The sequence below is a fragment of the Lagenorhynchus albirostris genome, chromosome 6 (genome assembly GCF_949774975.1).
Source record: "Lagenorhynchus albirostris chromosome 6, mLagAlb1.1, whole genome shotgun sequence".
Lineage (NCBI taxonomy): Eukaryota > Metazoa > Chordata > Mammalia > Artiodactyla > Delphinidae > Lagenorhynchus > Lagenorhynchus albirostris.
This window is the reverse complement of record NC_083100.1, coordinates 38,069,301-38,096,438: the sequence shown is the minus strand read 5'-3', so window position 1 is coordinate 38,096,438 and position 27,138 is coordinate 38,069,301. Positions and strand designations below refer to the sequence as shown.

At 41.0% G+C, this 27,138-nt stretch overlaps 1 protein-coding gene across 1 annotated transcript in view; it reads right to left on the bottom strand.

The window, feature by feature from the left end:
• Nucleotides 1-27,138, bottom strand: part of ANKRD44 (ankyrin repeat domain 44) — a 317,887-nt gene that overhangs the window by 130,244 nt on the left and 160,505 nt on the right. Inside the window, exons 3-4 of the mRNA XM_060152397.1 lie at nt 26,416-26,494; nt 9,460-9,530 (exon numbers count right to left, since the gene is read on the bottom strand). Coding sequence (XP_060008380.1) covers nt 9,460-9,530; nt 26,416-26,494 — 150 coding nt within the window. The remainder of the gene's footprint in view (nt 1-9,459; nt 9,531-26,415; nt 26,495-27,138) is intronic.

Genomic DNA, 27,138 nt, shown 5'->3' with positions numbered 1-27,138 from the left:
TGCTTATAAATTTTGGAGATTAATCCTTTGTCAGTTGCTTCATTTGCAAATATTTTCTCCCATTCTGAGGGTTGTCTTTTGGTCTTGTTTATGGTTTCCTTTGCTGCGCAAAAGCTTTTAAGTTTCATTAGGTCCCATTTGTTTATTTTTGTTTGTATTTCCATTTCTCTAGGAGGTGGGTCAAAAAGGACCTTGCTGTGATTTATGTCATAGAGTGTCCTGCCTATGTTTTCCTCTAAGAGTCTGATAGTTTCTGGCCTTACATTTAGGTCTTCAATCCATTTTGAGCTTATTTTTGTGTATGGTGTTAGGGAGTGATCTAATCTCATACTTTTACATGTAGCTGGAATTACTGATTTTTGTAATCAAAAGAAGTCTCTCTTTTCCTGTATCACACATTGGCTAAAAGATTAACAGCTAGGAGTTTGTGCTGACAGAAACTTACAAGGTTAAAAAGAAGCTAATGTGGGGGAAGGGAAGCTGAACAATTTCTGAATCAAGAAAGGATACTAAAACAGTACTTTTCAAACGATCTGTGGTGAAGGGACAGTTTTTTTTTGAATTATTATTATTTCAAATTCATCATGAGTAATTAGAAGAATAATAAAATGAAAAAAAGACAAAGAAATTATAAACTCAATTATTTTATCATTTAATTTAGCAGGCATGAAATTACTCGATCAAATTTCTCTAAAAGTTGCTAAATGCTCACTCATGTCACAAAAGGAAAGACAAAAAGACTCAGACTAGTCACAAGCCGCACTGTGAGCAATGATGCTTCAAAGCCTTGATTTCTTTTTTAATGAACAAGCATGTGTGAGGATTCCGGCATTTCTCCTGAGTGGAGGGATCAGCCTAGTTAGCATTCACCCTTAGGACTGTAGGCCTTGTTGGATTACACTCCACAGTAGGCTGTCCTATATGAGACACAGAAATAACAGACAGAGGGAGGAACTGTCACGGGATGTGACACAGGAGGGAACTGGAGACGGCATCTGCAGTCATTTTATTTCTACTTTTTATGACTTTCTCCTTTTATGAAAGGTCACTCCAACCCTGTATAAGAAGTAGAAACATACACTGTGGCACATGGAAAAGATGAGAAGAAATAGGATACATGTGCCTTAAAAACTGTTGCCTCCAATATTTGTTTTTCTTACTCTCAAATGTGCATTGCATTTAAGTGATCATAAATTACTCATGGAAAAGTAATGCTTTATGACTATACAGAGTCCTTGTAGGCATAAACAATGTCAAATTGTATAAACTGTAAGTTGCTTTAGACCAGGGTCTGAGTCTCATACAATTTTCTATACTTGCCACAAAGCCTGGCAGGTATCTGGCACCTAATGTATATTCAATAAATTTGGGTAGAATAAATATATTGGTATAATCATTAGCAAACTCTCTAAGTAATAATATGCAAAAACTAACATGACTTTTTTTTATATACAGCAGGAAAATTAACAAGACATTTACATGGGCTAAGGTCCCTGAGGCTGCGCTCGAGTCCCGAAGGCATTCACTCTATTAATGTAAAATAATAACCAGTTGGGGCTTTTACCCTCTATTGATTATAGTAATTTCATATCCTGTAAGATTTGTATAAATCGGTGCCTAATTTGTTCAAATTAATCAAATTATTCTTCTAAAAGTACCTATTATTAAACTAAACTTGCACTTTATTATTATAATTATTATTAGAGTACAATTATTCTAAGAACTAGTAGTACAAAGGGAAGACTTGGGGATGTGAAAGAATTCAAACTGTTCAAGAACCACGGGGGGACTTCCCTGGCGGTCCAGTGGTAAATAATCTGCCTTCCAATGCAGGGGACGCGGGCTTGATCCTTGGTCGAGGAACTAAGATCCCACATGGCGCGGGGCAACTAAGCCCCGTGCACTTCAACTACTGGGCTCGCCTGCCTCAACGAGAGAGCCCGCGTGCCGCGAACTACAGAGCCCAGACGCCCTGGAGCCGGCGCGCCACAACTAGAGAGAAGACTGCGTGCCGCAAGGAAGGGCCCACACACCGCAGCAAAAACGATCCGGGACGCCTCGACGAAGATCCCGCGTGCCGCAACTAAGACCAGACGCAGCCAAAAAATAAAGAAAATAAATAATAAAATAAAATAAATAAGTATTAAAAAAAAAGAACCACTGGCTTTAAACATTGGGAAGGCCAGATACTAAAGTATTTCCAATCTTTAATCTCTGGTCTCAAAGTGTGGTATGTAGACCACATGCATCAGAATCTTCTTTTTGAAATACAGATTTCCAGGCTCAATTACAGGCTTCATCAAAATCACTGGGGGGTGAGGTTCTAGAACAGGTACTTTGTGTGTGTGCATAATTTTATTTATTTATTTATTTAATTGAAGTATAGTTGATTTACAATGTTGGGTTAGTTTCAAGTGTACAGCAAAGTGATTCAGCTATATATATATATATACATGAAATTACAAAATATTGACTATAGTTCCCTGTGCTATACAGTAGGTCCTTGTTGTTTATCTATTTTATATATAGCAGTGTTAGAACAGGTACTTAACAAGCACTGCAGATGATCTCAATGCACACTAAATCTGAATACGACTCATCTACCTTCTAATAGGTTATAAGATGCTTACTTTCTTCCCATTCCAGGTACGATATATGTTCTATATGTGACCATCATTTTATAATCATAAAGATAATTTATGGAAAGCAATAACATTCAACTCTCCCATATAATTTTTCCAATTCTCCTGTCTATTAGCATTTAGCCCACCATAATGACAACGTTTTTCAGAGGGAAGGGGAAAATGTGATGTTTAAAATTTAAGCTATAAAATAAAATGCTTCTCCTGATCAGATCTGGGAAACATTTTTATACCTGTCAGACTTTTGTCTGCACAGACACAAAAATAGATGCATCTTATTAGTTGGACCAGTATCCCTAGGGGTGCCCATGTGATGTGAGGGCAGCAGTGGAGCACGGCAGTTACGAGAGCAGGTTTTCGGGTTACACCCTCCTCCACTTGCTGGCTGTGGTGTCTTAGGTTTGTTCCTTAACTTCTCTGAGATCATGTTTCCTAAATTAGGATTAATAACGGTGTCAATCTCAGAGAGTGATTCAGAGGCTAAAATGGAATAACGTGCAGAAAGTGCTTAGCCCACTGCCTAGCACACAGTAAGCCTAGCACACAGTAAGTGCTCAATAAATGTTCACCGTGACAATACATATTTGAACACAATATCCTCAATTCTACACCCCAAAGACAGGATACAACTATTTTCAACATTTCTAACCACAAAATAGCCTCCAGAACAGAAAAGTGACAAGTTCAGCAAATCCTTTGGTGCTACTCTCAGTTCATTGGAGAAGAAAATGCATGTGTGAAAGGTCAAACACATTTGGACACAGGTCACAGTAGGCTCTATGGTTGTGTACTGGTTGTGTACTGGTTGTCTGCCCTCCACACAGTGTCCAAGAAGGGACACTTTGTACCCCCTTAAGGTCCACACTTAACACTGTGCCTTCCACAGAGTGGGCTTCAATAAACATGTGTCAAACCCTCCAGGTTGGTATGCATTTCATTCCTTTCCCCTACAGCTGTTCTTTTCCACGGGAAACAAAAAAGCAACAAGAATAAGCTAAACAGGGGAAACGATATGAAATAATTCACAGCAGCACTTCAGATAATTTTCCCTGGCAGCCCCAAATCTTACTCGTGTATGTTATCTAGCATTGCAAAATAAGTTTCCCTAATATTTTCACATGAGACTCTCTTCATTTCTTCACAGCTGTGGGAGCAGTCAGAGAAAGAGGGGGATGAATGGTGACCTGGGCGGGTCAGTGAGAACACAGCACTGGTGGGCTCCGATTATCTGTTTGGTGTTTCCTCCCTGGGAATCCCAGGCATGGGGAGCAGGTGGTGGCGGGAGGAGGAGGGGACTGGGCCTAGAAGGGAGCACACAATGCAGCCTGGTCAGGGCCAAGTTAAGTCTTAAAGGTTCATCTCCACAACCCAATCTATTTTGGACAGTTTTTAAGGGATATGACCATTTCTTGATCTACTTTCTTGTCTGCAGAGGAGCTTTTATAATGTCAAGCATGGGTGGATGTTTAATCAGTATTATGACCTGACACTCCTATTGCTATAACAGGCTCAGGAAATGAATTTAGCAAATGAACATTATTTTTCCAGGCATAGAAATCCAAACATGAAATTTGCCTGATGGAAAGAAGGCTCAGAAATGTGGACGTATACTGATAACTTTGACTTAACCTGATATCTTGTTGCACACTATTTTTGAAACCTGTTCTGATTTTGCAGGATCCGGTGGCTTAACTTGCTTTTAGTGCCATGCTCCCATAAACAAACTTCAAGTTAGTTTACCTTGCATGCATGAAAGATGATTACCACCAGCGTTCTCTGTGCTGTATACTAGCTCCACGTTAGCAGTTTTACAGAGAACCAGGTGAACACAGCTTAAGTGGAAAACCCAGTCTTTAAGGAATCACTCAAAAAACAATTGTTTCCTGTGCAGGCTAGATGCTAAACATACAATGACAAGCAATAGGCATGCCACTCATTGCAAAGAACTTACTGCCTAGAAGATCTTTTTAATTAAAACAGAAAAACAATTTCAATGGTAGTTTTATATTGTGCTAAGTTAGCCAAGCTGAGCGACGTTTTGCAGAGTTCCCTCCGCTGTACTGTTCCATTTAGGGTTGGTGCTGGAGAAATCTGCATGAGTTTTGGAAGGCATACGTGAAACCACAGACTGACTGGCATGTTGGGTGCCAGGTTTGAGGCAGCTTGTGCACGGTGTCACTGACCAGCTGCATCACTGTGTTGGCAAAGGGCAGTACCAGGTTGATGCGTCTCCAGATCCTGCCATATCTTCTTCAGTTTCTCCCATTCCTGGGCCAGGTGCATGCAAGCTCAGAGGTGAAGCACACAGCTTCTTCTGCAAGGCACCCACATCCACGATGCAGAGGCAGTGAGAGACAGACAGGGGTTCCAGTTTATCCCTGTTTTCCCCCATTTCATGTTTAGCTTTTCTTTTCAACTGCAGACCCTGCTGGCCTACAGTGACTTTAGGACCACACAGAAACCAAGGGGATAGCCTTACATAAACTTCTTCAGCAGCTCACACAATTGTGTAGGCTCTAATTCCTATAGTAAATGTCTTATCTATATTTCTCATTGTGGTTCTGCTTCCCTGATTGAACCCGGAACCTTGAAGCCCTGAGAGAGATCAATTACCCACATTTTAGAAGCACAGGGGTTTTGAAGACAATATAGAGTTTATAAGCCTTTCAATGAAGAAATGGCTTTTAAAGCATATTTGTGTGAGGAACATCACTGTTTGCCCCGTCTAAGCAATAGACAGATGTGCCAGCCCTCTTACTGAACACACGTATCTTCTTTGGCAAGTGTTAGTAGCAAAACTCCAAAAGACCAGCCCAAACCTTCTCTGTTCTTCCCCTCTCAAGCAAGCTTCCCTTTCCCCAGCTATTTTTCTAGGGGAGGCATAAAGTAATGGCTATAGGATAGAACTCACAAAAGGAAGGATGGGATGTAGCCAAGATGGCAGAGTGGGAAGACCCTGAACTCACCTCCTCCCAAAGGCACAACAAAATTGCAACCACTTACAGAGCAACTATCTATGAGAATGACCTGAAGACAGCAGAAAAGATCTCCCACAACTAGATATAAAGAAGAACTACGATGAGATGGATGGGAGGGGCTAAGATGCAGTATACTCAGGACCCATACACCTGGGTCAGCAACCCAGAAGTGGGAAGAATATCACAATGGCAGAGGTCCTCCCCAAGGAGCAAGGGGCCCAAGCCGCACATTGGGCTCCCCAGCCCAGATCCTGCATCAGGACGATGGGCTCCCAGAAGTTCTGCTTTGGAAACGAGTGGGGCTTGTGTTCAGGAGAGCCAGAGAGCTTAGGAACCAGATTGCTCCTAAAGCGCATGTAGAAAATCTCACATACTCCAAGTCCCAGTGCAGAGGCAGTAGTTTAAAAGGAGCCTGGGTCAGACCTACTTGCTATTCTTGGAGAGCCTCTCAGAGAGGCAGAAGGCAACCGGGACTCCATCTGAGGATAAAGACACTGGTGGCAGCCATTTGGGGGAGTTCATTCTACAATGATGTCAGCACTGGCCAAGTGCCATTTTGGAATCCTCCTGATAGCCTATTAGTGCTGGGGGACTTACCTGCCCACCAGCACCAGCCCGACACCCCCAAGGCTGCACAGCTAACTGCTTGGGGAAACTACCCATCCTCCAGCGGGCCCACAGCTACACCATGAGGCAGAACCTCACAGCCTACCAAGTGGGAGCCAGCCCCGCCTCCCAGCAAACCCACAATAATTGAACCCGCTCCAACAGAGGGGGGCCCACAGCCCAGATGGGGGCACCCCTAGAGCATATAGCTCTGGTGACCAGAGGGAAGCATGCTGTTGGACCCCATAGGGCATCTTCTACATAAGGCCACTTCTCTAAGATCAGGAAATGTAACTGACCTACCTAATACATAGAAATAAACACAGAGAATTAGGCAAAATGAGGAGATAGAGGAGTATGTTCCAAATGAAGAAACAAGACAAAACCTCAGAAAGAGAACTAAATGAAGTAGAGATAAGCAATCAACCCAATAAATAGTTCAAGGTAATGATCACAAAGATGCCCAATGAACTCAGGAGAAGGACGGATGAACACAGCGAGCATTTTAACAAAGAGTTAGAAGATATAAAGAAGAACCAAACAAAGCTGAAGAATACAATAACTGAAATGAAAAATATACTAGAAGGAATCAACAGTAGGTTAGATGACACAGAGGAATGGATCAGCAATCTGGAAGACAGAGTAGTGGAAATCACCCAAGCTGAACAGAAAAGAGAAAAAAAGAATTTAAAAAAATGAGGATAGTTTAAGAGACCTCTGGGACAACAGCAAGTGTACTAACATTTCCAATATAGGAGTCCCAGAAGGAGAAGAGAAAGAGAAAGGGGCAGAGAGGTAATAGCTAAAAACTCCCTTAACCTGGGGAAGGAAACAGATATCCAGGTCCAGGAATCCCAGAGAATCCCAAACAAAGCAAACCCAAAGAGGTCCACACCAAGACACAATGTAATTAAAATGACAAAAATTAAAGAAAAAAAGAGAATCTTAAAAACAGCAATAGCGGGCTTCCCTGGTGGCGCAGTGGTTGAGAGTCCGCCTGCCGATGCAGGGGACACGAGTTCGTGCCCTGATCTGGGAAGACCCCACATGCCGCAGAGCAGCTGGGTCTGTGAGCCATGGCCGCTGAGCCTGCGCGTCCGGAGCCTGTGCTCCGCAACGGGAGAGGCCACAACAGTGAGAGGCCTGCGTACCGCAAAAAACAAACAAACAAACAAAAAACAGCAATAGCTTGCTGGGGGAGAGGGAGGGGGAGTGGGTGGGGAGGGATGGATTGGGAATTTGGGATTAGCAAATGCAAACTATTATATATAGAATGGATAAACAACAAGGTCCTACTGTATAGCACAGGGAACTATATTCAATATCCTGTGATAAACCATAATGGAAAAGAATATGAAAAAGAACGTATATATATATACATATATGTATTGGAAAAGAATATGAAAAAGAACGTATATATATATATATATACATATATGCATAACTGAATCACTTTGCTATAGAGCAAAAAGTAGCATAACATTGTAAATCAACTATACTTCAATAAAATAAATTTCTAAAAATATATTAAAAAATTTTAAATAATAATAAAAAATAAAAGCAGCAAGAGAAAAGCAGCTAGTTATGTACAAGGGATATGATAATCAGCTGACTTTCAGCAGAAACTTGGCAGGCCAGAAGGGAGTAGCACTTTATATTCAAAGCAATGAAAGGAAAAAACGTACAACTGAGAATACTCTACCTGGCAAGGTTATCATTCAGATTTGAAGGACAGACAAAGAGTTTTACAGAGAAGCAAAAGCTAAAAGAATTCAGCACCACTAATCCAGCTTTACAAGAAATGTTCACAGGACTTCTCTTAGTGGAAAAGAAAAGGCCACAAGTAGAAATATGAAAATTATGAAAGGAAAAATCTCATTGGTAAAGGCAAACATAAACTAAAGGTAGTAGATCAACCACTTATAAAACTAGTAGAAAGGCTAAAAGACAAAAGTAGCAAAATCATCTATATCCACAATAAGTAGTTAAGGGATACACAAAACAAAAAGATGTAAAATATGATGTCAAAAACATTAAATATAGCAGGGGGAGTAAAAATTCCGAGTTGTTAGAATATGTTTGAAATTAAGAGATCATCAACATATACATATATGGTAACCACAAACCAAAAACCTACAACAGATACACGTAGAAAAATAGAAAAGAATCTAAACATAACACTAAACAAAGTCATCAAATCACAATGAAAGACAGCAAAAGAAGGAAAAAAGACAAAAAAGAACTACAAAAACAACCAGAAAACAATTAATGAAATGGCATTAAGTACACGCCTATCAATAATTACTTTAAATGTAAATGGACAAAATGTTCCAATTAAAAGACATATTTGCCATCCTCACCCAAATTTCCAGCATTCAAAATAAATTCTTTCTTGAACACCTACAATGTACCAGGCTTGGGTTACATCAGGAAACAAAACAAAATCCCTGCCATCATGGTGCTTACATTCCAGTGACATGTTTGCCAAACTCAGCATGTTCAAACAGAAATGATTAACTTCCCCAACCCTTGCTCCTTTGTCTCTGCCTTCCATTGGGTTACCAATGGTAATGGTGTTACCATTCACCCAATGGCTTCTTTTCCATCTCACCCTCACAAGTTCCAAATCCTGTCAGGTTCACAACTTATCTCTGCTGTCAACACTCCCCGCTGCTCAGAGGACACCCAGCCCTCTGCTGTTGGACCCAGCCTCTACTATCAGACTTATCTTCTACTACACCCTGTGTTCCAGCTACATCCAACTGAACCCACCATTCAATCACTTCCATGACCCTTGTCCTACAGCATGTTTCTCCTCCTGCCTCAGCCCTCTCTCCTTTTCCTGGCCTGGTAAGTCCCTATCATCCTCTAAGGACTAGCTCAATTGACATGTCTTCCTGGAAGACTTCGTCTATTCAAGAAGACAGTTATTTGCTTCCTCCTCCAATTCAGTTATGATACTGTACAGATCTGCTTACCTGTTTGCACCCCCTTCAGACTGAGAACTCACTGAAGTCAAGGATCACACCGTCCATCTTGGACCACCCCAGTCAGCCCCTAGCACCATGCCTGGCACACAGGAGGTGCTTAAACAAACAGCTGTTCGATTTGGTAACCCTCTTGCATTAGAAGTAAAAGCCTCTTGCTCACCAGTGAGGATCCCTAATTCAGCAGAAAGCATTTTTCTCTTTCTAGGAACTGGAGGTGCTAGATTAAATAAGATAATCACTCACTTCACTTCTGGAGGCAACAGCCCGGTGCAGCGGGGTCAGCCACATGTTGTCCTTGGCATTCACACGAGCTCCTGGAACCAAACAGCACAGGTTAGAAGCATAATGCAATTCTGCTGATGTGAAGTCAGATGCTATATCTTGTGCTCTCGCTTGCCGGGTACAACCAACACATTTTGTTTTGTTTTTTCCTTTCTGTTAGTCATGTGCTTTCTAGCCACCAAACAAGGAGAAGGAGAAGACATTGAATGCAGTAGAAGGAGCAAGGTCAGGAGCTGAGGATGTCACAAGAATCGGGCCAAGACCAGATGAGAACAGTGTCTCACTGGGTAGGAGATACAGTTGTAAGAAAGCTGAGATTCTCCAGAACTATAGAAATGTAGGTTCTGAGGAATGAAGAACTTTTCAGGGGTGTGTATGCGTGTGTGTGTGTGTGTGTGTGTGTGTGTGTGTGTGTGTGTGTGTGTGTGTGTGTGTGTGTGTGTGTGTGTTCGTGTTCCTGAATGTTATATTCCTGAATATAAAATATAGAATCATGTACATTATTTTATTTTTAGTCATTAAGCGTATTTATCTCACAGGGCACACAACATCCTTCTTGGAAAACTGTTAGCGATGAGCAGCCTTCCAACAAGTGTATATTAGAGGCCAGTGAAGTTGAGTTCTGATGAGATTTGATCTGGGCTAAAGGGATTAGTAGAAATCCGTTTTATCCAAGAATCCCAATTATTTCTCTGGAACTAGCCAAATATTTTGGTAGGAAGAAGCCAGGTTCCATGGAGCTTTTGGACAGACACAACATGAAGCCTATGTAGGCTGCTCACGGCTCGCTCATACTATGGGGTGGGCATACAGGCTGACGCAAGAGCCAGAGCCCGGTCATACTCAGGGAGGTACCCGTGCTCAGCTCCCCGGGAGCCACATCACAATCACGGAGCAGAAGCTCCACAGGAACAGATTCCCAGAAAGTAGAGTATGCCCTCCGCCCATGACACCTGCACAATTCTCCATGCGTACATGTCCACCAAGCTACAACTGAACCACTACAACACCCAATATGAGCTTCCTTTTTTTGGAATCTGGATTTTGATCAGTCTTCTGGTCAGAGATGGAAAGTTTTATAAAAGGACTACAAAAGGAGAGGAGGAGAAAACATCTATGATATCTTTGCAGATGTAATAAGAGGAGCCTGTTTTAGCCTTAGGACAACAAGGAAGGAAGCTCAAAGAAACTAGAAAGTAAGGCAGAGGAGGGGAAGTGCAAAGGAGGTGGCTCTGAGACAAGGGCCGAGAAAGTGAGTCAAGTGTAAGCAGAGGCTGACCAATCTCTGTGAGGCCAAGGCCAGCTGACAGCTAAAAAACAGGAACCGTGTTTAGAAAAAACAAAAAGGCAGCAGGAGACTTTCATGGATACATGTGTGCTAGAAATTTAATTTAATCATAGAACTTACACTGTTTTTTCTCTTTAACTGAAGAAGAAATACCATCAACCATACTAGTGATAGAAAACAAGAACATAATAATCCCTAAAACAAAGAGAGAGAGAATGTCTCTTCTCCCCTCATTCTGATTTCATTAGTTGGAGGTGGGACCAGGCACAGGTATTTTTAAAAAACTCCCCAGGACCCACAGTTATTGTAATAGGCTATTAAGATGGAGAGCCACTGGTAAATTGTTGCTTAGTTTATCAAGCTTAAAATTATTTGAATCCTAATTCTACTAACTTCATCCAGGCAGCTTAACTGAAAAGGTTCAAGCCCCTTACATCAGTAAGAACCAAACAATATCAGTTTGGTGGTGCTAAGACGCCAAGGCAGCAGACATCTCACTCCCCAGTAGCAGGATGTCCTGGGCTAAATGCTCTGGAGTGAAATGAATGAGGTCTGGGAAGGACAGTGGGATTCATGGTCAGAAGACCCAGATTTGATTCTGATTTCAGCACCTACTGGCCCAGCTACCAAAAGCCACTACTCTGTAAAATGAGGCTAACAACAACAACATAATAATACTTCTCTACCCACCTTATGAGGTGGTTGGGAGAATCAAGTGAATTTGAAGGTGCTTTGTAAATTGCAAAGCACTAGAAAAATATTAGCAGTTCTTATTTCCAAATCCCCTCTAATGTCATATTTACTTCTAAATCTATGACTCAGGTCTTCAAGGAAGTGAGAGGCATACTCTTTGCCCAGGAAAGTAGGGGGAAGTCAAACATAGAGATTTAAGAACGCAAAGAACCATCACCTAGAGATTGCACAAACAGGTATCTTTTGAAGATTAAGAGAGACTCAGATGCTAGAGAATGCCAGGGAGGAGGAAACCCAGATGTAATTGAGAGCAGAAAATATTGTGAATTTTAAAACAAAATTTTCCCTACCAAAAAAACAAATTTTAACTTTCCTCTCCTAAGTCTTAGTTCCAAGGGAGCACCAGATGATTGTTACAAAGCCTACCTTTCTGGCTTAGAAACAAACAGTATTTATCCCTCAGGTCCTAGTATTTCTTCTTCCAACATTCAGCTATTCAACCCTTCTAAAATTACCTGTCTTTTTGTCAGGCCTTTACCCGGGTCATAAATATGTCTATTTTACCATATTGTGCTTATACCTGCATATCAGAAGACGGACCTTTTATTCTCTCTCATAACTCAAATGTATATTTGTTACTTAATCCTAGGCTGTTTCTTTGACACGTCACAAACGTCACCCAGATTTCACGAAGACCTGGATTCAAGCCTCATTCCCTACCGGTAGAGATGGCTGTATCAGGGTGTCCCTTCAGATTCCCTGTCCACGTTTAAGGGACTTCCGTGTCACGAAGTCAAATCAGTCATCTGAGATGAAGAACATCTGGCCATAAGTTCCCTCTGTTTCTGGGTTTGAATTTTCACCTGGCTGTCTGCATGATGTTCTTATCAACACTTTAGTACGTTTGTAGGAAGGAATGCTACCTGGGACAGATTGATACCCACTATGGGTAGCATATCAGTTCTGCCTCAGAGCCTCTAAATCAGTGCTGCCCAATGGAAATATAATGTGAACCAAGTAACTGAAAATTTTCTAGTAACCACACTAAAAAGGGTATAAAAAACAAGTAAACTAACTTCAGTAATATATTTTACTTACTTAACTCAATATGTCCAAAATATTATCATGTAATTGAATTTTTTAATTATTGAGATAATTTGCATTCTTTTTTTTCACGCTAAAGCTTCAAAATCCCATGTGTATTTCACACTCACAACACATCTCCATTCACTCAGGCCACACTTCAAGTGTTCAACAGCCACAGCTGGAGTGTGGCTACCATACTGAACAGCGCAGCTCTAAATGCTAGGTAGCAGAGCCCAGGCTTGGCTACTCGTTTGCCTGAGTAGCTCTCTTCAGTTCTAAGGAGCTATGATTCTACCATTAGAGCTGTGAAACTGCTAGGAGCCGTGTTAAGAATGGCTAACGTGATCTGAACGCTGACTCTCTATACTAACGTACGTGTAATCCATTTAATAGGGAGATACTCTTATTATGCCAGTTTTATAGATGAGGGAACCAAGGCCATGAGAAATAACATGCTCCAGGTCCCCAGCTAGGAAATGGTAGGTTTGAACCCAGGTAGTCTGACTTCAAAGCCAAGCTCTAGGGCAGTGTGCCTCACTTCAAAACTAGCAACATTCACACAGCATTCAACTGACACTGATTGCATTTCCCTTCCATTTTCCCCATCTTTCTCTCTGGTCCTTAGAGTCACTCTTCTCTCCCTCTTTCTCCACTTTCATGTATATATTTTTCATATATATGTATATATTCCCCCTTGATTTCATTCCTCCTTTCTCATATTTTTCCTTCTAGTTCCAAACACCGGTTATAATAATATGGCACAGAAATATATATTTTCTTATTCATGGTCTTTCACAGAGTAAATATTGTGTATAAACTTAAAAAGCTAATGCAAGAAGAAGAAACCCAAATGGTAAGACACATGTGAAAAGATACTTCTCAAAATTCATCAGGGAGAAGCCAATGAAAGCAACATTAACAAAGCATATTGCACGCATCAAACTGGGGAAAATTTTAAAGTGTGAAATGCCAAGAGTTAGCAAGGATATGGAGCAACAGGGAAACATAGATACAGATGGTGAGAGTGTGAATTGGTACAACCCCCTTTGGAAACAGGGTGGTGCTACCTAATAAAACTGATGATGTGTGTGCCCTACCACCCAGCAATTCCACCCAATCATATACCCTAGAGAAACTCTCATACATGTACAAGAATATTCACTGAAGCATGTTTGTAACAGCAAGATATTGGGATCCCAAATGGTGATCAAGAGGAAAATGGAAAAATACACTGTGGTATATTTGTACAATGGAATGCTACACTGTCATGGAAAGGAACAGACTGAAGTTACATATATAAACATATGCACTTCAAAAACACAACATTGAATGAACAAATGAAGTTGCAGATTAATACCAACGGCTTAATACCAGTTACATAAAGTTTTTAAATTTACAAAAACAAAGCAATATGTTGTTTATAGATGCACAGATTGGAAAAAAAGTAATAAATATGGCTAAAGAAAACAACTACCAATTCTGGCTAGTGGTTGCCTCTAGGGAGGGAGGGTGTGAAAGGATAAGGAAAGGATACAATGGGCTTCAACTGTGTCTTCAATGCTTTACTTCCTTTTCAAAAAGATATAATGCAAGTATAGAAAAATCTTAAGATTTCTTAAAGCTTATATACATGGGTATTAATTACATTATTCTCCATACTTTTCTATACATTTGAAATATTTTCTAATAAAATACTTTTTTTTTTTTTTAGATGTTGGGGGTAGGAGTTTTAGTAATTTATTTATTTATTTTTGCTGTGTTGGGTCTTCGTTTCAGTGCGAGGGCTTTCTCTAGTTGTGGCAAGCGGGGGCCACTCTTTATCGCGGCGCGTGGGCCTCTCACTATCGCGGCCTCTCTTGTTGCGGAGCACAAGCTCCGGACGCGCAGGCTCAGCGGTCATGGCTCACGGGCCTAGTTGCTCCGTGGCATGTGGGATCTTCCCAGACCAGGGCTCGAACCCGTGTCCCCTGCATTAGCAGGCAGATTCTCAACCACTGCGCCACCAGGGAAGCCCTAAAATACTTTTAAGAAAGCTAGTACACTTAAAGTTTTATGTCTCTTAATGAAAATGGTTCAGGGGGGATTAAGTTGCTTTTTCTTACACTACTGTTTTCTCGGTTAGTCGCCCTTCTTGTTAGAAAAATGACACTTTCATACAAAATGGCCCATTCGTAGTCTCTTCCAGGACTTTCCTAAGGCTCACCCAAGGTGAGTAAGGAAAGACGAGTAAGAGCTGCTGTTGGATTTGCAGATGACCTCATTTGTACAGTCCATTTTGATAAGAAAATTTCAAGTTAACAACGTGTTATTTGCTGTCTTATTGTCATTTTTTTCTCATGCTGTCCTCTCTCCACAATCACTATCGCTGATCTCCCCAGCTGTTGAACAGAGGCAAGTCAGCACATGCAGGAAAGGCAGGACCTCAGAAATCTGTGCCTCTTGGGATGAAGATGGTGGAGTAGAAGGACGTGCACTCACTCCCTCTTGTGAGAGCACTGGAATCACAACTAACTGCTGAACAATCATAGATAGAAGACACTGGAACTCACCAAAAAAGATACCCCACATCCAAAGACAAAGGAGAAGCCGCAATGACACAACAGGAAAGGTGCAATCACAATAAAATCAAATCCCATAACTGCTGGGTGGGTGACTCACAAACTGGAGAACACTTATACCATAGAAGTCCACCCACTACAGTGAGGGTTCTGAACCCCATGTCAGGCTTCCCAACCTGGCGATCCGGCAACAGGAGGAGGAATTCCCAGAGAATCAGACTTTGAAGGCTAGCAGGATTTGACTGCAGGACTTCGACAGGACTGGAGGAAACAGAGACTCTACTTTTGAAGGGCACACACAAAGCATCGTAACCCAGAGGAAGGAGCAGTGACCCCATAGGAGACTGAACCAGACCTACCTGCTAGTGTTGGAGGGTCTCCTACAGAGGCAGCGGGCGGCTGTGGCTCACTGCAGGGACAAGGACACCAACTGCACAAGTTCTGGGAAGCACTCCTTGGTGTGAGCCCTCCCGGAGTCTGCCATTAGCCCCACCAAAGAGCCTGTGGCCTCCAGTGCTGGGTAGCCTCAGGCCAAACAACCAACAGGGAGGGAACCCAGCCCCACCCATCAACAGACAAGTGGATTAAAGTTTTATTGATCTCTGCCCACCAGAGCAACACCCAGCTCTACCAACCACCAGTCCCTTCCATCAGGAAGTTTGCAAAAGTCTCTTAGATAGCCTCATCCACTAGAGGGCAGACAGCAGAAGCAAGAAGAACTACAATTCTGCAGCCTGTGGAATGAAAACCACATTCACAGAAAGAGAGACAAAATGAAAAGGCAGAGGACTATGTACCAGATGAAGGAACAAGATAAAACCCCAGAAAAACAACTAAATGAAGTGGAGAGAGGCAACCTTCCAGAAAAAGAATTCGGAATAATGACAGTGAAGATGATCCAGGACCTTGGAAAAAGAATGGAGGCAAAAATTGAAAAGATGCAAGAAATGTTTAACAAAGACCTAAAAGATTAAAGAACAAACACCTAGAAGAATTAAAGAACAAACAAACAGAGATGAACAATACAATAACTGAAATGAAAACTACACTAGAAGGAATCAATAGCAGAATAACTGAGGCAGAAGAACGGATAAGTGACCTGGAAGACAGAATGGTGGAATTCACTGCTGCGGAACAGAATAAAGAAAAAAGAAATGAAGACAGCCTAAGAGACCTCTGGGACAACATTAAATGCACCAACATCTGCATTATAGGGGTCCCAGCAGGAGAAGAGAGAGAGAGAGAAAGGACCCGAGAAAGTATTTGAAGGGATTATAGTTGAAAACTTCCCTCACACGGGAAAGGAAATAGCCACCCAAGTCCATGAAGTGCAGAGAGTCCCAAGGAGGATAAACCCAAGGAGAAACATGCCAAGACACACAGTGATCAAACTGACAAAATTTAAAGACAAAGAAAAAGTATTAAAAGCAACAAGGGAAAAACGACAAATAACATACAAGGGAACTCCCATAAGGTTAACAGCTGATTTCTCAGCAGAAACTCTACAAGCCAGAAAGGAGTGGCACAATATATTTAAAGTGATGAAAGGGAAAAAACTACAACCAAGATTACTCTACACAGCAAGGATCTCATTCAGATTCGAGGGAGAAATCAAAAGCTTTACAGACAACCAAAGCTAAGAGAATTCAGCACCAGCTCTACAACAAATGCTAACGGAACTTCTGTAAGTGGGAAACACAAAAGAAAAGAACCTATAAAAAACAAACCCAAAACAATTAAGAAAATGGTCATAGGAATATACATATCGATAATTACCTTAAATGTGAATGGATTAAATGCTCCAACCAAAAGACACAGGCTCACTGGATGGATACAAAAACAAGACCCATCTATATGCTGTCTACAAGGGACCCACTTCAGACCTAGGGACACATACAGACTGAAAGTGACGGGATAGAAAAAGATATTTCATGCAAGTGGAAGTCAAAAGAAAGCTGGAGTAGCAATACTCATATCAGATAAAATAGACTTTAAAATAAGAATGTTCTAAGGGACAAGGAAGGACACTACATAATGATCAAGGGACCAACCCAAGAAGAAGATATAACGATTATAAATATATATACACCCAACATAGGAGCACCTCAATACATAAGGCAAATGCTAACAGCTATAAAAGAGGAAGTCGACAGTAACACAATAATAATGGGGGACTTTAACACCTCACTTACACCAATGCACAGATCATCCAGACAGAAAATTAATAAGGAAACACAAGCTTTAAGTGACACAACAGACCAGACAGATTTAATTGATATTTATAGGACATTCCATGCAGAAATCGCACATTACACTTTCTTCTCAACTGCACATGGAACATACTCCAGGACAGATCACATCTTGGGTCACAAATCAAGCCTTGATAAATTTAAGAAAATTGAAGTCATATCAAGCATCTTTTCTGACCACAACGCTATGAGATTAGAAATAAATTACAGGGACAAAAACATAAAAAACACAAACACATGGAGGCTAAACAATACGTTACTAAATAACCAAAAGATCACTGAAGAAATCAAAGAGGAAATCAAAAAATAACTAGAGACAAAAGACAACGAAAACACAATAATCCAAAACCTAAGGTATGCAGCAAAAGCAGTTCTAAGCGGGAAGTTTAGAGCAATATAATCCTACCTCAAGAAACAAGAAAAACTTCAAATAGACAATCTAACCTTACACCTAAAGGAACTAGAGAAAGAAGAACAAACAAAACCCAAAGTTAGTAGAAGGAAAGAAATCATAAAGATTAGAGCAGAAATAAATAAAATAGAAACAAAGAAAACAATAAAAAGATCAACAAAACTAGACGGTGGTTCTTTGAGAAGGTAAACCAAATTGATAGATCTTTAGTCAGACTCATCAAGAAAAAGAGGGAGAGGACTCAAATCAATAAAATTGGAAAAGAAAAAAGAAAAGTTACAATGGACACTGCAGAAATACAAAGCATCACGACAGACTACTACAAGCAACTCTATGCCAATAAAATGGAAAACCTGGAAGAAATGGACAAATGCTTAGAAAGGTATAACCTTCCAAGACTGAACCAGGAAGAAACAGAAAATATGAACAGACCAATCACAAGTAATGAAATTGAAACTGTGATTAAAAATCTTCCAACAGGGCTTCCCTGGTGGCGCAGTGGTTGAGAGTCCGCCTGCTGATGTAGGGGACATGGGTTCGCGCCCCGGTCCGGGAAGGTCCCACATGCCGCGGAGCGGCTAGGCCCGTGAGCCATGGCCACTGAGCCTGCAGGTCTGGAGCCTGTGCTCTGCAACGGGAGAAGCCACAACAGTGAGAGGCCTGCATACCACAAAAAAAAAAAAAAAAATGGGCAGAAGACCTAAATAGCCATTTCTCCAAAGAAGACATACAGATGGCCAAGAAGCACATGAAAAGCTGCTCAACATCACTAATTATTAGAGAAATGCAAATCAAAACTGCAATGAGGTATCACCTCACACCGATTAGAATGGGCATCATCAGAAAATCTACAGACAACAAATGCTAGAGAGGGTGTGGAGAAAAGGGAACCCTCTTGCACTGTTGGTGGGAATGTAAATTGATACAGCCACTATGGAGAACAGTATGGGGGTTCCTTAAAAAACTAAAAATAGAATTACTATATGACCCAGCAATCCCACTACTGGGCATATACCCAGAGAAAACCATAATTCAAAAAGACACATGCACCCCAATGTTCATTGCAGCACTATTTACAATAGCCAGGTCATGGAAGCAATCTAAATGCCCATCGACAGATGAATGGATAAAGAAGTTGTGGTACATATATACAATGGAATATTACTCAGCCATAAAAAGGCACAAAACTGGGTCATTTGTAGAGACGTAGATGGACCTAGAGACTGTCATACAGAGTGAAGTAACTCAGAAAGAGAAAAACAAATATTGTATATTAACACATATATGTGGAATCTAGAAAAATGGTACAGATGAACTGGTTTGCAAGGCAGAAACAGAGACACAGATGTAGCGAACAAATGTATGGACACCAAGGGGGGAAAGTGGGGGCGGGGGGGTGGGTGGGATGAACTGGGAGATTGGGATTGACATGTATAGACTAATATGTATAAAATAGATATAATCTAATAAGAACCTGCTGTATAAAAAAAAATTTAAAAAAAAAGTTTGTGCCTACCCAAAGGTGCGAGGGCTCTAGAATCTTAGCGCATCTTTTGCTGTCTTTCCACATGTCATTTTATCACCACATTTTGAATCTAAGCATCTCATCTCAGTAGCTCCCTCACCAGCCAAACCGCCAGCATACTGACAAGGGCAGAGGACATGTGTGTAGTACATGCCTGATCTGTGTCTACCTGCTTTTGCCACTGCAAGTTCAAATCTTACCTTCCCAGCTGCACGGCACAGGGAGATCAGCTCGGTGCTTTGTGACCATCTAGAGGGGTGGGATAGGGACGTTGGGAGGGAGGCGCAAGAGGGAGGCGATATGGGGATATACGTATGCATATAGCTGATTCACTTTGTTATACAGCAGAAACTAACACAACACTGTAAAGCAATTATACTCCAATAAAGATGTTAAACAAAAAACCCCAAAAATCTTACCTTCCATCCTCCTCTCTTTATCCTCCCTCCCTCTGTCTCCCCCTCCTCTCTCCTCCCTCCTCCCTCTCTCTCTCATATACACAACCTATTTTTGTCTTTGTATGTGTGTATTAGAACGCTCTGTTGTAAGGAAATAACTTTAGGTAAATGTTAAGACTAATCTTTAAGGATGATTTAAGAAAGGTTAGTCATAAAAGTAAAATACTAGGAACAACTTTGGCATTAGACAAAGGGTTGGAATTACCATACAGCCACATGATGTAGCTGCGATGCTTTGTAAGAATGCTTAGTAATGTGGACAGATGTTCACAAACTATGGTTGTGTGCAAAAAGCAAGTACTAAAACATTATGAATGAATGAACCCATTTTTGTAAAAACATTAAACATTCTAGAAGGATGTACCACAAAAGCCCTGAGATCACTTCCTGGCACATGGTAAACACTGTATACTTGCTTGCTAACTATTATCGAAGTAGAGTCAGGGAACTAAGGGATAGAGACTGGGGTATCTACCATTGACACAGTTCTGAGTCGAGCTCAGACCTTAGTTAACAGCTGCCACATGAAGGATGCTTTCTGGTTAAAACAGAGATGCAGCAATGTCTCCTCAACTGAACTGCCTTGAACCAGAGCTATGAAAATGTGCCTATCACCATGAAGAGCAGCAGACCTATTTTACTTCATGTTTTGATCATATGAGTAATACATGAATGCATTCTTCTTTTCAAAGATAGATTGTTGGGCTTCCCTGGTGGCACAGTGGTTGAGAGTCCGCCTGCCGATGCAGGGGACACGGGTTCGTGCCCCGGTCCGGGAAGATCCCACATGCCGCGGAGCGGCTGGGCCCGTGAGCTGTGGCCGCTGAGCCTGTGCGTCCGGAGCCTGTGCTCCACAACGGGAGAGGCCACAGCAGGGAGAGGCCCGCGTACCACAAAAAAAAAAAAAAAAAAAAAAAAAAAGAAAGATTTAGGTAAAGTCCCCTTGAGAATCATCCCCAATGCTGGACTCTCTTCACTCCCTGGAGAAAACTACTGCTCTGTTTGGTTGGTGAGCTTCTGGTTTCTTTTATGTCTTCATATACAAATACGTGTACCCATAGAAAATCAGAGAAGTAAGCTGAGTGGCCAATACAATAGTCTTCTTGTTTTTTAAAATATTACACAATTTTTAAAAATTTATAGCAGTATTTCATAAGTATGCTTTACATTAATGTGTCATATTGTAATAACACTGAATTTCCTTGTTTCATTCAATAATACATTTTTCATATCTGTTTATGTTGAAACTTAGAGAATGAGTCCATTCTCTTTATTTGCCACATGTATTCCAACATATAAATATACATTTTTTTTAGACATCCTCTCTATTGATGGGTATTTCAATTGTTTCCAGTATTTCACTCGTCAAACAATGCTGCTATGAACATCCAGAAAATGACTCCTTACGCAAATGTGCAAGTATTTGTCTAGGATAGATAATTAGAAACGGACTTTCTGTGTCAACAGTCATGGACACTTTTGGTTTTCATAGTCTGAACCCTCCAAAGTGTATCGGTGTACACAATCACAGTGTATGATTGCTTAATTTCCCCACATTCTCATCAACACTTGATATTATCAGTTATTTAAAATATTGCAGGACTTCCCTGGTGACGCAGTGGTTAAGAATCCGCCTGCCAGTGCAGGGGACACGGGTTCGAGCCCTGGTGGAGGATCCCACATGCCGTGGAGCAACTAAGCCCGTGTATCACAACTACTGAGCCTACGCTCTAGAGGCTGAGTGCCACAACTACTGAAGCCTGCGCACCTAGAGCTCTTGTGCTCTGCAACAAGAGAAGCCACCGCAATGAGAAGCCCACGCACCACAACGAAGAGTAGCCCCGACTCACTGCAACTAGAGAAAGCCCGCACACAGCAATGAAGACCCAATGCAGCCAAAAATAAAGAAATAAAATAAAATCGTGCAAATCTGATTGGAGAAAAATGGTCTCACATTTTTGTGTTTCCTGTTTAACAGGGAGGTTGGGCATCTTCTAATATGTTTGTTTACTGGTCATTTATAATTCATTCTCTGAGAACCATTTATTTATATTCTTTGCCTATTTCTCCTATTTTTCTACTATGTTTTTCTTATAATTTATATGTATACAATCATATTGTATTGTTATTTTTTTAATTTTATTTTATTTATTTTTTATATAGCAGGTTCTTATTACTTATCTATTTTATACATATTAGCGTATATATGTCAATCCCCATCTCCCGATTCATCCCTCCACCTTGACCCTGAGCTCGCTGCGCAGCATACAGCAACACATGCCCCGTGTGTAACAAACACCAGCACTGTGTTCGTGCAGCTTTGGGGTCACTTGAGGAATTGAAAGATAATTAGAAATCTAGGAAGTAGATTCTTTCAGTCACTCTTTAAGTCCTCCATTCCTCTACTAATCCTCCTCCAAAAGGCTGAAGAGGCAGCTGCCAAGGAAACCTCTCCCAGAACAACAAAATTATGAGGACAAAAGCAGAGTTATCTGAATGGGGACGCAGTATTTCATCAGTGTCATCCCGTGAGACCGGCTTCCTCATCCTCTTCCTCCGTCTGTCTGAGAGTCTTGTTTACGTGTCAGAGGGAGACATCAGATGGTTTTGAGTTGAATATTTATAACTGATTTTTCTAAAGGAAGCTTCATGTTATTTACCTGCCTGTCGGGCACCATTGTGCACTGAAGGACACAGAGTCTGCATGTCTCATGATTTAAAGGCAAATGCTTTTTCCCCAAGGACATTTTAAAGCTTATCATTTTTTTTTTAAAGCACTAGGCTATGCTGGTTCTGCAGAAACAAAGACACAACTAAAAGTTATCAGGCATAAACTCTAATTACAAATTAAGTACCTTTTTTTTTAATCTTATCCCTATTAACACTTGATTTTATTTTCATAGATATCAGGAGTAAAGAGAACTCTGGGCATCTTTTCCAGAGGCAGTATTTCTGTTCTCTTAGCCCTGTCATCTAGGAAGAAGTTGAATAAAGAAAAAAGGTAGACCAAATGACTAAAACTCTTACAGGCCAGAGAGAACAACTGACTCTTAAGGAGGGTTTAGCCAATGTTTCGCTTTTAATTATAGAAATAAATATGGGGACTTCCCTGGTGGCGCAGTGGTTAAGAATCCACCTGCCAATGCAGGGGACACGGGTTTGAGCCCTGGTCCAGGAAGATCCCACATGCCGCGGAGCAACTAAGCCTGTGCGCCTCAACTACTGAGCTCGCGTGCCACAGCTACCGAAGACCACGCACCTGGAGCCCATGCTCTGCAACAAAGAGAAGCCACCACAATGAGAAGCCCGCACACCACAAAGAAGAGTAGCCCCGTTCACCACAACTAGAGAAAGCCCACGCACAGCAGCGAAGACCCAACACAGCCAAAAAAATAAACAAATTAATTTAAAAGAAAAAGAAATATGAAAGAAAGATCATATGAAGTATGATTATAATACAGTGAGATCAGCTTGTTTATGATTTTTTTTTTAAACAAACAGACCAAATCTTATTACAGCCCAGGAGCACTGTCCTTCAAAGCAATGACCTTGGAACAGTGTATGATAATTCCATGTATGTAGCATTGTCCAAAGCATTTTAAAAACTCCCCTTGGAGCTGCCTTTGGAACCAGTTTATACATCCATCAGCAAATGGCCCATTACTTTATAATTGCACTACATTGGAGGCCAAAATCAGCATTGACTCATTTAATCACCCCTCTTTCTCTAGACCAAAAAAAAAAAAAATCAAATCCAACCTCAAAGGATGAATATTTGTTATGCATGAGATAATCAAAAGAATGACCTGCTACCAGCTCTGGAGGCAATTTGCATTGGGAATAGCAATCACATTTTGAACAATCACAGGAAATAATTTTACAGGAATACCACTTGTTTGGTGGCCTATGTTCTAATAAATTTACTATTTTTAATTAGTAAATTAAAAACACCCTCACAGACACTCCCATTTTAGAGGGTGGGCACTTCTGGTTTTCTTCCTTCAGCCCAGAACTCTCTAACCCTTGCATGTCTCCAGAGTTTCTCTGCAGGGTCTCGTTACTGTGGCTGTTTCTCTGTGCGCTCTGTTTCCTATATCTCAAGCCTAGGCTCTTAACTCTCGGTCACTGATTGGTTCACATTGATCTCATTCATCCATCTCCAGGCAAACGATTTAGCAAGATCTTGACCTTGTATTTGCCTTAATCCTGACTCGGCCAGTTCCAAAACAGAAGCTAGAAGCAGGTGGGGAAAACAAAGCCAGAATGCGGACTGACAGTTAGAAGAAGAGGAAATCTGCAAGGCCTGAAATTCCTCGCTGTCTGCTCAGAGGCGTTCAGGGTTCCACCTGCCTGGCTAACGGGAGATAATGTCAGTAGGAATTTAGCGGGCTTGGGTTACACTGTGCTCTGTAAGTTAATACAACAATGCAGAACACAGCTGTAATGGGCAATTCTGGCAAAGCCAAGTGATTTGTCCAACGTGGGAATTGTTAGCACCTCATTCATTATTAAATTGGAAAACAGTTTGGTTGGATTCCCTAAAGGGTCAGCTGCCAGATGTAAGCTCGGAGATGAAATCATTGCTCTTACAATGACATTTCTTTAGAATATATACATATTGAATAAAGGACCTTTTGGGGAAATTAAAACCATGAGAATTCCAAGAATTCGCCTAAGTTTCCACAGCTGAATAAAATTTCTAAAGAACTTTCCCAATGCTCTCCCATGCCCTTGGTCTTCCTAATTTGATGAGGGAAGAAGGAAAAATTCCATAGCATGTGCCACCCAAAATTATACTAGAGACATTAATAGCCAGTGATTCTTCCTAGATGACTGGGCTAAGAGAACAGGTGTACAGATCTAGATATACAGAACAGTTTCTCCCGGCTCTACTGAATAAGCCCCGTTTAAAAGAGGCTGGTGTACTCCATGCCCACGTGAAGGGGAGGTGAAATCAAGTTTCTTGATCACCAGGCCCCAGATGCCTGAAAAAAAAAACAGATGGGTCCTTCATGCTGAAGAATTAAAACCTTCCCCTTCGAATGTGGAGAAACAAACCAAAAACCAAAAAACCAAAGCTGGGGATCTAAAACAAGGTTTTGAATTTGTACATTCATGAATCAAACATTCCTCTGAGACCCAGATCTGTCTCTTAATACAACATTTAGATGGTGAGCACAGCAGGTCGGGACCATTAGGTGTCATACCACAAAACTCTTTATTTTTCACCCTCACCAATTCTGCCTATAATTTTCCACGGGCCAAATTTCTACTGTTGGGGCGACCAGCCAGGTGTGCGCTGGCTGTTAGCCATAGACTGTGCCAGCCTCAAGCAGCACACGTTCTGCTTGGAACACAGCCCTGAAACATCTTTAGAATCATCAGAATGAAGGCCTGTTCTCAAGAGCACCAGAAGTACTACGTGGAATCTAACTTAAGTTCCACGAGATTGTCAAGAGCACGGGGCACAAACATTGTAAGGCACAAAATATTTGTTTCCTGGGAAAACCCACCTCAAGGACACAAACTCAACAAAAATAAGGGCAACGTGAGTCTTCTTCGTGTATCACAGCACAATGCTTGCTCCGTTTTCATAATGTTCTCCACATCTGCTCGAATTGCCATGTCAGTTCCTACCTTTGCATAGATGACTTTAGAATTCTACAGTTTCCCTACTGCATACAAAGGTAAAACCTTATTATAGGCCTTTTGCATGGTCTGCGGGAAGAGGCATTGCCTCCAGATCCGAATCTCCCCAAACCAAAAGAAGGAGGAAGAAAGCCAGCTGGCCTGCATACAATCCACACTGAGACACGTGCACGTGCTCAGATTCATTCTGGGGATTTGTCTAGCAAATACTCAAGGGAGAAAGCACATACTGGTTTTGGAAACCTGTTTGGTGAGATGTACCAAGCATAGAGGTTTCCAAAAATGAAAACACTGACATTTTAAAAATCTGATGAAATATTTAAAATACATCGAAAACTAAAGAGAATAATATCACAAAGACCAGTACACACACAAATCTGATTTAACATGTGTTGGCCATATTTACTCCAATTTTTAAAAAATAAAAAATTTTACAGAGTTATAGTCTCTTTCATACTCTCCCCTGAAGACATCTCTCACTCAGTTGTTCTCCTCAGAGGTAACCACTATCCAGAAATGGATATGTTTCCTTTCCTTCCATATTTTTATTATTTGATTATATCATTACAGTCATGTATCCATAAGCAAAACATAGTATTGTTTTGTAATGCAATTTAAATATATGTAAATACACATACACATTTACATGTGTTCATGTAGACCTTAAGAAAACAGCTTTCTTGTTTGTTCTTTGTTTTTTTACAATGAAAAATAATTAAAAGATATCCAAATGTACTGAATTCATTCACAATACTGGGCCTGGTTAGACAGTCAGGAATCAGACTCTCAAAGCAATATAAAAGTGTCACTAGAGAAGTCATTTTTCAATAAGAAGAAGGTCTTGCATTGTCCCTTGTCTACTGATAAACTCCATGATCAAATAAACTTCCACGAGCACAGTAAAGAAATTTTGTTTGGGTTCACTGTAGTAGTCAGTCCAGTAAATTGGTCATTTAAATTTTTATCTGCAGTTGACTTTTAAGTACAGCTGATATTTACCTGACAGAATCAGGAGTTCAATGATCTCTGCATCTCCCAGAAACGCAGCCACGTGAAGCGGGGTTCGCTTCTCAGAATCCTGAAACAATGGCAAAGATAAACAAGTCAGTGGCAGCCGGAGGTATCTTTTGTAGTTATAGTACGACATGTCACTCACTCTGAGATTAATGCTTGTGACAGAGAGTGAAGGCCAAACACCTACTCAGGTGAGTTCTGGTTACACATTTCTCTCAGCATCTCCCACAGTCACGTGTACGAAAGATCCCGATTTCTGTGTCTGTGTGTCGTATTTGCCTCCCTGCTCCTTTTATTGAAGCCCAGTTCAGGTCAAGGATGGACCATCATGCACTGGATGATGAAATTCAACTTATTTTTAAACCTTCAGTATGGTTAAAAAAAAAAAAATTCAAATCTTTCTACCTACCTTAACAGCATAGTTCAAAGCTTTCAATGATTTATTTTCTTTCTAAGAGAACCTAGTGGAATTGTTCACAAGGACATTTTCCATCAACTGTTGCCTAGACAACTGCCCATTCATGTAGTACTTATTGAATGCCTACTAGGTGCCAGAAGCCAGATTCTGGGGACAGGGAGGGTGACCACGACAGGCCCAGTCCCTGGCTTCATGAAACTCACAATCATGTGGGGAGGCCGACGATAGTCATGTAAGCCAATGACACATGAGATCCTTTCAGATGGTGATAAAGGCCATAACAAAATAAA